General features: G+C 48.0%; 1 protein-coding gene across 2 annotated transcripts in view; it reads right to left on the bottom strand.

Moving 5' to 3' along the window:
- EHMT1 (euchromatic histone lysine methyltransferase 1) overlaps nucleotides 1-10,732 on the bottom strand; it is a 187,024-nt gene extending 176,292 nt beyond the window's left edge. The window contains exon 1 of one of the 2 annotated variants that reach the window (XM_019510475.1): nucleotides 10,617-10,732. In XM_019510475.1, the coding sequence (XP_019366020.1) occupies nucleotides 10,617-10,710 (94 nt within the window). In that variant the 5' untranslated portion in view covers nucleotides 10,711-10,732. The remainder of the gene's footprint in view (nucleotides 1-10,616) is intronic. The other variant, XM_019510473.1, reaches the window with a different exon arrangement.
- Between the last annotated feature and the right edge of the window lie 1,774 nt (nucleotides 10,733-12,506).

Below are 12,506 nucleotides of genomic sequence, written 5' to 3'. Positions count from 1 at the left end.
CATCTCCTGAGGCCAGCAAAAATTGGTTCAGCCTGGTTCCCGAAGTATCAGTTCAACAAAGACATTTAAATAAACCAACCAGATAATGTTTGTTAGAATAAGTCATGTATAAACAAAGGGTATAGATAGAGAATAGAGGTAAAAATGGGAAAACCAAGCAAATCCAAGAAAACCTGCTACCAGTCTGTGCACCAGCCTCTTTCCCATTCCTGTGTCCCATCAGAAAGTATAGACAAGAAACTACATTGCCCTGTTGTGGGTAGCCAGACGGTCACCGGCATAAGTGTTTGTTCTTGTGTCCTGGATTGTAAGCCATAAAAGGGCAGACTGTTAACCTATATCTTCTGTCTTTTATCAGTACCTAACCCATCAGATCACCTGTAAGTGTGCAACCTTTTTCTTTACAACCAGATTGTACTGGTGATAATATTGGACCATAAAGTCATACATTTACACTGCAAACTCTTTGGAATAGGGACCATCTTTATGTTTTAGGTAGTCACTTAGCACAGCAGGTCCTAATCATTGACTGGGGTCTCTGGCAACAACCAACCACAGTACTACTACTACTACCAATATGTACACCTACTAGTGTGCTTTAGTAAACAGCACCTTGATCCTCTGATGACTGGTAAACTTCTGGTCTAATACTTCAGGGTGTATGAGAAAGGTAAAAGGTATCTGTAAACAGCTTTCCTATATTGTTGGTGTAGTAACAGAAACTTTGGAAAGGAATCAGTTCAATGTGCACCAAAAAGAGCCATGAATGATTAAAAGCACCCTGCTACCTGCATCATGCTACAACAGACAGGAGGTTAGACCTGTCAGGTAACTGGCACCAAGAGTACTCTGTGCAGAAGGGAGTGCCGTCCAAATCCTGGACGAACCAATTCCAACAGTTTGAGGGAGAAAGCACCACTTTTGTACTGCACACGGATACCAAGAGAAAGCAGACCTGTTGGGGCTACAACTGTGATTCAATTCAGCTCATAAGTGACAAGGAGCTCTATTGCCAGGGACTGAAGAAACAACAGAAAAGAATAAATCCCCTTTCCCCACTACTTCACATGATCCAACCTGGACACTGTGTTAACCTCTCTACACACTCTTCACAGCCAAAGCAGAAATGTTTCCAGCTAATATACATAATGCAAGATTGCTTACAGTGCTGCTGCCTCCCGTTTTAGTTAAAGAAGAAATACAAAGGAACAGAAAACTTGCCCATTCCTCTCTCCTTCCCTACGAGTACACAAACCTCTAGGACACAGGCTTTGCCAGCAAAGGGAAAAGGCTCTAAGGGAGTGCCTTCATGAGATACTGGCAGCATGTTACTATGTCAATGTTAATATTCATGTGAAGGGACAGAAGGAAAAGCAAACTATTGGACCCAATTTCATGCAGATGAAGTCCATTTTTAAATAAGTGTTATTTGTTAACCCTCAGTATTTTAGAGGGAAGTTAAAATATTTGAAGTAAAATTTGAAGTGAAGTCTCCAAATCCTATAATATATCTTATGAACAACCCAGTTGGAGAGTTTTTACTTTAAGAGTGTCTTGTCAGCACCAAACTGAAACTGAGCAACTTGACTGCATTAAAATGTCTTTCACCTGGTCCTAAGGCCACTGAGCAAATTTAACATACAAGACAGTCATGTTCCTTTAACACTTAAGACACAGTCTGTGTGAATTAGCCTGAGTTTTATTAGCATGCAATTAAAACCTCCTCACACCATAATCACCAATTCAGCAGCCTGGCCTGGCACTCTCTACAAAGCCATTTAGATGTGGATTCAATCTATCAATTATTAACAACGGTCTTCAATTAATACATTATTTATAATTAGCTTTATGTTCTAGTAAGCTCAACATCTTTATATAAGAAATAATAGGACAAGAGAGGTACACAGCAGTCAGGCCTTCAACAAGTTTGTCTCCTAGACACTACATACTGCTTTAACACCTTTTAAAGACCATTCACACTGGCCGCCTTTGGTGCAGCATGCAATCTGTTATCTATCCTTCGTACATAAAAGACCCATCAACTTCCTATCCCCAGACTCCTTTAAGCCTCTCTGATAATCTTAAGGGAGTTGAGCATCCAGCTCCCATCCAGGGTTCATAACAAAGTTAGCATGGGTTCACGCCGAGCGTTGCCACAACAGCCTTCCCACTAGCACAAAACCCTCTCAGTCCAATGGTGCTTTCGACCCAGGCTTTCTGGTGAAATTCAGAAAGTGACTACACACCAGGTTGTGCTTATACTTAGACTAGTAAGCCATCCACTGTTTGGTAAAGATGGAGGCTAGGTCTACTTGAGCTCTGATGTCCCTCCAATGCCTTCCCATGATCCCACTTTCCCCCCCCCACATGCTCAGGACAATTTATGGAGGACCCAGTAACTTGGGTCTGGGAGTTCACACCCACACTAGGGTAACCCTGGGGCTGATAACTCTACACTGAAGACACACCCTTTAAGTCAAAGGGAGTTTGACACCCCAACCCATTAGGTCATCTGAAAATCCCAGTTTTGTTCATACATCTTTGGTACCGCCACTGACACACTTTCAGAAACTTCATCTACACTGAGATTAAACCTGTTAGCTAAAATGTTGTAATGAATGTGTAGAAACTCTGCTGTAGAAAGGACAACTTCTACAGTACCAACCTCAAGTATTCCAAAAACCAGGACCCAGTCCCCATCTGTCGCCGTCCCTCTCCCCCCCACCCCCCAACACCTGGCAAATCAGGAGATCATTTTTAAAATAATTAGGGTTGTAAAGGTGTGGTTTTATATGCTTCTGAGGATCACATTTTCAAGCTCTCTCTCAAACCAGGAAAGCTAGAAATTTACTTTGAAATAAAAGAAGCTGGCAGCTTAGTTTCTTGTGTGACTCCAGAAACTCAGGCTTAAAGAAAAAAAAACCAAATACTACAAGAGCTGATCACACCATTAACTGCATTGTAACACATTAGCAGAGTAAGGTGAAGCCTAGTGGGAGATTAGGGTTCCTTTCTGACATGTGTTAACGTGCAATTTGCCTTGCACACACCAGTTTTAATTGTGTTAGCTAGAACACAAATGCTACTGTGTCCGCGAATATCCTTTATCCCAGCCTAAGCAGGCCCGAAATACAGAGTATTTCTGAGTTCCCTTAAGTCACAATTAGCTGCTCCCTGAGATGGCCCCATTCCACTCCTGTGTTCCCTAAGCTTCTGGTCCAGCCGAAATCAGAGTAATTCTGGCTACCCACTCCTTTTCATTTTCCTCGCGCAGAAGTCTGGCTGTCCCCTTAATTTTGTTAATCACAGCCTAAACGCTGTTCCGCTGTCGGATGTGCCTGTCTGTAGCTGCCCCTGTTCTGCCCCAAACGCTGTCCTGCTTGTTCTGGCTGTTCTATCCACCATCAACCCCAAATGCACGACCTCTGCATTGCACCATCTGACCTGAGAAGCAATAATCCTTTTTTGTACCTTTGTTCCTACTTGCATTGTTTTACATTGGTCTATATGGAATGGCATAAGACACTTACCTTACTATAATCCTAGTCATCAAAGTCAATCTGAATTTAATTTAGGAGGAAGGAGAAAATCACTTCCTCAGCCTTTTTCCTCCACTTTACTGCATGCTGCTTCTTTGAGACTATTAATATGCAGAGACCCAGACCTTAATATACGGGCTTTAACATCCTGGTCCACTGGTCTTCCCCTTCTATCCTAAACTGCCACCATTTGCCGCTGTGCTTGAGAAACACCCCTTGCAAAAGAGATGAAAAACTGAAAGGGGGGGATTTACTATTTAACAGCTCATCTTCAGCCAACCCAGTTCCTTAACCATGCAAATAGCTGATGCCCCTGCCATACTTGCTTGCATCATGCAGTCGTTGCCATATAGTGTAACACAGAGACATTTTCTTGTGCTACAAATCACCCAGTGGAACCAAACCACATTCAGATTTAGACTTGAAGAAAACCACTTGGGGCAGAAGCAGACTGCAGGGCCCAGGAGTATTTGTAAGGGTCCTTTGAAGGAGCATTTCTCACTTGATGAGAGGGCACAACAGTCCTTCTTAGGGCTTGTCTCTACTAGAAAGTATTAATTAAAGCAAAAACCTCCTAGCATGGGCACAGTCATACTAGTATAAAAAGTGCCCATACTAGTAGTTTATTCTGGGCTTGTCTACACTTAAAGGGTTTGTGCCAGATTTAAACCAGCAAAACCCTCCTAAGGGTGATGTCGCTTATACCTGCAAAAGAGTTCTTTTACTAACATAACTTCAGCTGGTTCCCATTCCCTGAATGGAATAAGTATTATTTTGCTGGTATAACTATGTTTTCAGTAGGCCTTTTGCTGACAGAGTGATGTCAGTTGTAAGGTGATTTTTTCACACTCCTAGCAGATTTGCTGGCATAGCTGAGTCTGTCAAGCGTAGACCAAGCCTCCAGCTTGGGAAGCAGAATAAACTATAGCAGGATTTCACCTCCCTTCTAGTAAAATATGCCTGCACTAGGGCTTTTACCACTATACAGTAAAATAATAGTACACCCTAGACTAAAAGCTATGCCGGTAAAACATTTCAGTGTAGACCAAGCCCGAGGTGCTGTCCTGACCGGCACAGAGGTGCTTTTTTCTATCTTGGCTTGATTCACAGTAGGAGAAAAGGTGTTGTTGTTTTTTTTATCACATGTTGGTTAACACTTGGTAAAATCTTACAACGGACAAAAAAGCGTGGTGTTCTAGCATATGTTAACAGGTCAAAATGAGCCTTGGAAAAGAGTTTAGGGTTTACTTAAACCTGCTAAAATGAAGATGACATGCTTCCCTGCATATAGTCAAAAAATCTATCTTTCAACCCCGGAAGGAAAAGCACATGGCTGAAAAGCTAGAAGCCAGATTCCCTGGCCAAGTTTTATCCTAGAAGTGGGGCCAAATGAATTGAAAATCTTTTTTTCAATCTGTGTACACGAGCTCAAATAGGCTTACTGTTTGCTAGTTCTTTAAATTAGATAAAACTGAAGAAAACACCCCCTTGGCCATCAAGCTATGGCCTTCAAGTGCAAGAGGAAAAGAAAGAGGTGCTCATGTTTTAACTAACCCTGAAGCAACCGACTTATCCCAAGTTATGGCACTGGGAAAGCAAATTACCCCACCCTTCACTGATCCTGATAATACCAGCCAGCAAGTGTAAGTGAGAAAGGAGGCAGAACAGGGCAGACTAAAAGAACCGCAGATCGTCTCGCCTGCAAAAATGAAAAGGGGGAGAACTGAAAATCAACTACAAACTGATACCTCAGGGGCATTTCTTAAGTCCAGAGCTCCTTCCATGATCACTATGGGCCTACTTAATGGCCTACCACAGCATCCTCCCTCCAGCCTGGACCCAGTGAACAGGAAGCTCACTGGGGCCAGTTACAGCTGGCTCCCTTAATCTGCTAGGGAGTTAACAATACAAGACAGGGGCCTGCCTAGAGATCTCCCAGCACCAGCTGGCTAAGGAGATGAGAGCAGGAATCAAAGCCAGGGCTGTGTAAGCGCCATGAGCCAGATTTTCAGAACTGCTCAGCATGTTGAGTGCTCTCTATTGAAAATCTGCCCATTGGGGCCACATTGGGAGCTGGCAGGTGCTGAGATCTTTGGAAGGTCTGGCCCCAACTCTGGGTAGTGCACCCTGGGAAATCTGGCCCTGCAGAGCTGTCTTGTCATCTGTTCACCTTACAGGGGAAAAGCTGCATCTGCAGGAACAGGATTGTACAGATCAGACAGCTATGGGAGGGGGGAAATGACAAAAAAAATTCATTATCATGTCAAAAAAGAAAAGCTGCTTTCTTCAAAGCTGTGCATCTTCTATGGTCTGTAGCTAAGCACTGGGGCCTGGAAGAAAGTGCTTGAAATCACCTTGCTTTTACGCGCATCAAAATCACTCATCTGAGATGGAAAAACTGCAGAACCTGTTGGTAACAGTACACTGTAAAAGGCAGGCCACCAGCTTGTCATCAACAGACCTGAAAGAAACATGTCTTGACGAGCAAACCAGTGCAGACCTGCACAGATGTTGGGAGGGATGTAGCCACTCCAGAGTCACTGTGGTTATGATGCAATCCAGCTACAGAGACCCTTAAGGACACAGATAGGGCACATCCAGATGAGCAAACATGCGGCTTGTGGCCCTGTCTGCAGGGCCACAAACTACTGCACATGCAGGTGGTTGCCGTGCTGCTAATTAGCAGGTTTTTTGACCCTGGGAGATGCTGGTGTCAAAAAAACACTCACGCCAGAAAAAAGCGGCATGGTGCATGTGGCGACAGTGTGCACCACCCAAAACCAGAGCCTGGCCGGCCAAAGCTACGTTCCAGCTGCCAGCCAGGACCTGCATGCCTGGAGCACAGAAAAGTCCACAGGACCCCAGGTAACGCTGCTGGGGCCAGCCAAGTTGCTGGCCCCCCACCTGGGGCAGCCTGCTATGCACCAGTGCAGGGGCGTTTCCCAGGGACAACTAGCAGTGGCACAAATATGTGCAGCTTCTATCTGTCCCTGGGGAACCTACGTTCCTGCTTGTGGGGACATGGCTATCATGCTTTGAGGGCCCTGCATAGTGCAACAGAACTCACCCCAAACTACTATTTTAAAAGGTGCCCAAACCCCAGGTTGGATTCTTTGATCCGCCGTAATATAAATGAGGAACACCACCATCACATTCAATGGAGCTACACTAGTTTAATATTGGGTAAGTCGAGGAGAATCAGGCCCCCAAACTTTAACCTTTATCATCCTAGTCACTTGAACCAAACTGAACTCATGCAAGCACTTGTTACCAGTAAAAATCATCAACGGAAGCAGCTGAGAGTCCAACTATCCACTCACAGGACAGCTGATCAACTGGAAACTCAACCACTCACTGGGATGCACAGTCTACTTGCCACATCACAAAACTGAATGACCTGACACAAGATAACAATCACTGGACAAGAAGCTTGCCTTTATGGTCCTCCGCTCTCCAGCAGGTGTGAGCTGCAGGACAGGTTGAAGGCATTTTTATCTGAAATTAACAGATCGTCAATAGCTCAAGACAATGGACAGGCTCATAAAAGCTGGTGTAGATACTTCCCACAGCTGTACCAGGTACACATTTGTTCCCTCCCCTCCACACCCCAAAGGCAGAGGTAGAAACACCTTCTATCCAGCACACTAAGCTCTGGATAAAGGAAGGAACTATGACTCTTCTGACCATACAACATCATTTCCTTATGCTACCCAGTTTCTTTGTCAATTCATCTAGTCATAGAGACTGATCAAAGGATGCCAGTCTCTGCTTCACTATTTCAGCTGCTGAATATTTACACCAGAACTGCATCAGTTTTCCATATTCTGCTGTGAACTCAAACTGCTGCAGCCCTACTGACTTCAATGTGTTTTCCTGGGGTGCAAATGAGAGTGAAATCTGGTCTGTTAATTTCTTGGAACTGAGATGGGGGAGAAAAGCAAGAAAGGACTGATCTGAAAGGACCAAATAATTCATGATTCTTCCCTCCCATCAAATTCCACTGCCAGCATCCTTAGACCAGTGTTTCTCAATATCTCTTCAGAAAATTACACATGGAACAGACCTCAGCCAGACCCTTGGGAGATTTCCCCTAAAAAGAGTGAGTGAGTGAGTGAGTGAGTGTGTGTGACTAACCCGTGTGCTGAGAGTTGCTGTGTTAAGAATAGACCTCTGCCTTGGTTGCAACCAGGCAGCACCAACTCAACACAGAGCTGGCAGATAAAAGGATGGCATTGCTAATTCTTATGTCACATGGCATGAGTAATACCACACCCCCTGACAGGCATTGCTATACAAGAGCAACGGTAGCAGGATCAGGCCCTGAACTGCCGTTATGACTAAATCCAATACACAGCATCCTCCCTTGAGCAGAACTCCCACGGAAATCAAAGAGACTTCTGCCTACATAAAGAAATTCAGGATGTACCTTCAAAGTGCTATACAAAGATCTGCTGACATTGCCATCTGTGTAGCTCATCTCACTTGTAGCTGAAATTTCTCTGCCACCGCATAACATTTTCCATGCAATTTTAGAACAGCAAGCTGGAAAAGGTGACAGCCTATCCTCCTGTGTACCTGAAATGCAAGGTGCAGCCAACCTGTTGGAGGATGTTGATCATTAACTGCGCTCAGTAGCTATGGAGTTATCGGTATGTGACAGCTATGTGCATTTTGTTCACACATAAATCTACAGTGCTGTTCTTGGCCTGTGAAGGGTCTCCGCTCACCCTGTTGCAACCTACCGTTTAACCTGCATGTGGACGTACAAAAAGGTAACACATTCTGAAATGGCTTTTCATTCAGATGGCAAGCAAGCAAAAAGACATCTCAGCTCTATGAGATGTTTATATTCTTTAATGGGATACCTTGAGCTTCATTTTATAACCTTTGGGGACACTTGGAGTTATGCATCATATGACTAATTGCCATTATGGGATCAGGGAAGTTGGCAAACACCATTTTCTTCAGGGATTTTTGCTCTGGATCAAATAATCCTTCACCCTCCAGAAACAGCACGTTTCAAACTACTATATCCATGCGAACCTTGAGCAGAAATAAAAGCTTAGTGGCTGGAAGCTGTACAGTCCAACTGCACTGACAGACCCCTGAAAAATTGCAGTGCACTCCACCTCCCACAGAAAGCACGTCCCAACCTTTCCCTGATCAGCTTTACCCTGGGGTGGTAGCTGCACCCACTTCTGCCAAGTAGGCAAAAGGAAAGTGAAAGGAACACCAATGGATGCACACTCAATCAACAGAGACCAGCCTGCAAAGGCATTTGCTTCCTGGTAACCTATGAAGTCCCTTGGTCCCAAAAAGTTGTTCTCACTAAAGAAAAATTTGCCTTCTCTCCTCCTGCAGCCCACTGTTCCCGTGTGTCAGCGCAAGGTTCTAACTTCTGGAGGTTTTTTGGAACTACTTTTCCTCTGCGTTGTTTAGAAACCACCTATTTAATGAAAATGCATTTCCTTTGTAACACCTCCAACTTGCTTACCGCACTGAGAAGAAAGAGGTTTGGTTTTATATTTAAGTGCATCCCTCCAAAATTTCTTCTCCCATGCTTGCTCCGAGTCTCCTCCCTTGCTTGCTCCTGCAGCTGTATGGCTAAGGGCAAGCAAAACTCGGGGGTATCCGAACCCCAAGCCTCCAGGCTTGGGCCTGCAAGTAGGATGCCCGCCAAAGGTTTTGGAAACATCTGAAGCCCCAGGTGCAGGTGGAGGATGTTAGCCAGTAGCAGGGCCACTGGACCCTTGGATATGGAATTAATTTTGGCTAATTTGGCTTCGGATACAAATTAAAAAAAAAAAAATCCTTCCAAAATGTCAAGGTGCCTTGTAGGAAGGGTAAATGAGGCAGTAGCTAAGCATCACTGCCTGATTAACGAGTTTAAGAAGGCACTCAGTGGCTACCTTGAGGAAGAAGGGAAACATGAGGCTGATTTCAGGGGGGAGGGGAAGCAGGCAAAAGAGGACTGGCACAAAACCCTCCCACCTACTCGCTGGCAACATTGACCTGGCAGTCCCAGGCAGCTGCTGGCGTTCGGGCTGTCCCTAACCGCGTGGGGAGCGGGGACAGTCAGCGGATACAAGCGCTCCCCACCGCCGTGCAGGTCTCCACGCCCAGCAGAAAATGAGACACATCCATCCTTCTTTCACCTCAAGCGCCGAGGCCCCGCACCCAGCAGGCGGGCAGGAAGCCCCCGCGACGCTACGGCCCCACGCGTGGAGCCCAGTGGAAACACAATCACAACCTCCAAACCAGCAGCCCCCGTACGGGCTCGCAACATTGGCAGGTGAGGGTCATGGCACGGGGGTTGGGAGCGAGGGGGCCTTGCTGAGGACGTGGCGCCAGAATCAGGCCAAGTTTGGGAAGTGCTAACTTAGACCTGGCTGCAAGCGAGAGTGGAAGAGGTGGCGAGAAAAAAATCTGGTCACATCTCAGCGCCCAGACACCGAACAGTGTGCGCCAAGGGGCCACATCACGCGTGGCTCGTGGCATGCCTACAACCACGTGGTGCCCAGGCCAGGGAGCTGGGCAGGGATGCAGGGGCGCAGCCCCGCGCCCTGAATAGCTCATGCCCAGCCGCAGCCCGGGCCCGGGCCCCTGCATGGCTCGTCCCTCGCACGTGGGAGGGACCCCGCAGCCTGCATGGCTCATGCGAGCCGGGGAGCCCCGGACCCTGCATGGGCCAACAGGCCGGGAGGGCGCGCTTCCCCCGCCCCTCGCTAGGGGGCGCCCAGGACCCTCTCCGGCTCGGCTGGGCTAGCCTGCACCCGGGGAAACCCCGGAACCTGCATGCGAGGGCTCCCGCCGCGCGCCCCGGCCCCGGCATGGCCCATACCACTGGGCAGCCGCGGAGGGGTGTGAGTTATACAGAGTCCCGGGCCCCCCCCCGCGCACACAATGGCAGGAGCGCCCGCGTTCTTCCCTCGAGGAGTTGGACTGAACCACAGCGCGGGGGGGCGCGCCCCGCTCCCCGGCGCACACGGAACCTGCCGGGCCCAGGGCGATACCACTGCGCGCTCCCCCATCTTTCTCCCCCGCCCGGGGTAGATGGACGCCGCCGCTCTCACTCACCTCGGCATCCACTGTGGCCATGGCCGGAGCCCCGGAGCGTAGCCCCGCCCCTCGGCGGCTCCTCGCGCCTGTTCCTCCCCCTGCTTCCCCTCATTCTTCTCAATGGAGAGGCACCCGAGCCGGCTGCGCATGCGCGCGGAGTCATGGCGGTGCCCGATGCGCCTCCATGTCCGTACAGTGTCATGGCGGCGCCCAGCAGCAAGGATGCATACGGCCAGGAGCACGTGCCGCTGCTGCGAGGGGGAGGGGAGCCCGAGGAAGGCTCTGCAGCGGGTCATGGGCCAGGATGGATGCAGACGGACGGATAGATCTCAGAGGCATTTGGAGGGCTTCTGTGGAATTGCGTACGCACACACATGCACATACCAATTCTCAAGCAAAGTGCTGCAGCACCCCGGGGTGCCTTGAGATCCTTTCAAGAGTGCCCCAGGATGCTGTGCCACTTAGCACAGTTAGGAGGCAAAGATGAGTCACGAGCTCAGCCCAGAGATTTCAAGGAGCCCACAATGTTAAATATATCCTGACCAGCCCGGAGGCCGTTGCAGCAGTAGTAAACCTGCCTTTTTTCCATGGTCAATAAACAAATGCAAATAAGAGCTGGGATTTTCCCAAGGAACACTTCTAGTTTAAGGAAGGGTGCTTGAGTCTAAAAAGGTTGAGAGCCACCGCTGCATACATCATGGGTGCGTCGTGAGGTGTTCGCAGAGTCACAGAAGTTTAGGCCTGGAAGGGACCTTGGGAGATCATCGGGTCCAGCCCCCCTGCTCTGCAGACTGCTGGCATCAAATAAGCGCAGCAAGGTGTGTGTCCAGTCTCCTTTTGAAGATCCTCAGGGTACGTACTTGCGCCACCCCCTCTGCTGTGGAGCAGATTGGTGGCACATTAAAGCATCAGTGCCTACACATGCACCAGTATTAGGGTGCAGTAAACTAATTAGCTCTGCCTTAGGATAGTACTGTCCCCAACTTCTTACGGTGGAGTATGTAACTGCACTGAAATGCACACGTAGACGGTGACTGGGTGAGGGACCAGGCTCCTGCCTGCAACCTACCCACACAGCTCTACAGGTTCTGCACCCTCACGCCCCAGCCGGTCCCTCCACAGCCTGACACTGCCCCCCCAGAACCCAGGGCTGACCCTCCCCTGTACACCCTGCCAGCCCAGGCATGCTCTGCCCAGCCTCAAATTGCTGCTGTCCTGGACACACGTGCAGACACTGCACCCAGGAGCAGTTCACTCCAGGTCAAAGTTTATTTCTTCGCCTTAATTATACATGTAAATAAACCCACTGATGATTATATTATGCCCTTCATCCTGCTGCATCCCAAAACACTTAGAAACTATCCAGGAAAGGCAGCTCCCTCTGGGATGGCAGGAAGCCACAGCGAGAATGTTGTGCAATGGGCAGAAGGAGCACTGTAGCCAGCCGCTCCCTCGTGAGATGTTCCATGCTCTGAATAATCAAAAGAGCAGAGGAAACCTAGACTATATCAGTTGCTGAGGACATTTATAGGCCATGTGCTACAGCTACAGTGGAGAGCACTAAGCAGTTGTGCCTCTTCTGATCCTTTCTGACAGTCTCCAGGCAAATCGCATTAGCTTTTCTTTTCATACAAAGATGGCAAGTCCTTGTTATTTAATTATGAAGCAATTACTGCTCTGATTCGAGTTCTGGATGCTTGCTACTGCTGCTTTGCCTGCGAGCAGTACAGAGCAGCCTGAGCCAAGATTGTTGGTTCAGGCTCCCAAAACTGTGCTTCGGTGCTTCATTGAGTGGACTCTCTTCAGAACTGGTGAGTAGTCAGCAGCTTCCTGCTGAAGTCCAGGATGGTATAAAATATAGAAGGAAGCAGCTAGAAAACTGAAACCAAGAGACTGTGCAGAATCATA

This window comes from Gavialis gangeticus, unplaced genomic scaffold (assembly GCF_001723915.1).
Source record: "Gavialis gangeticus isolate Ggan-Ray unplaced genomic scaffold, GavGan_comp1, whole genome shotgun sequence".
Taxonomy (NCBI): Eukaryota; Metazoa; Chordata; order Crocodylia; family Gavialidae; genus Gavialis; species Gavialis gangeticus.
Note: the sequence above shows the minus strand (reverse complement) of the source record. Positions and strands in the feature narration are given on the sequence as shown.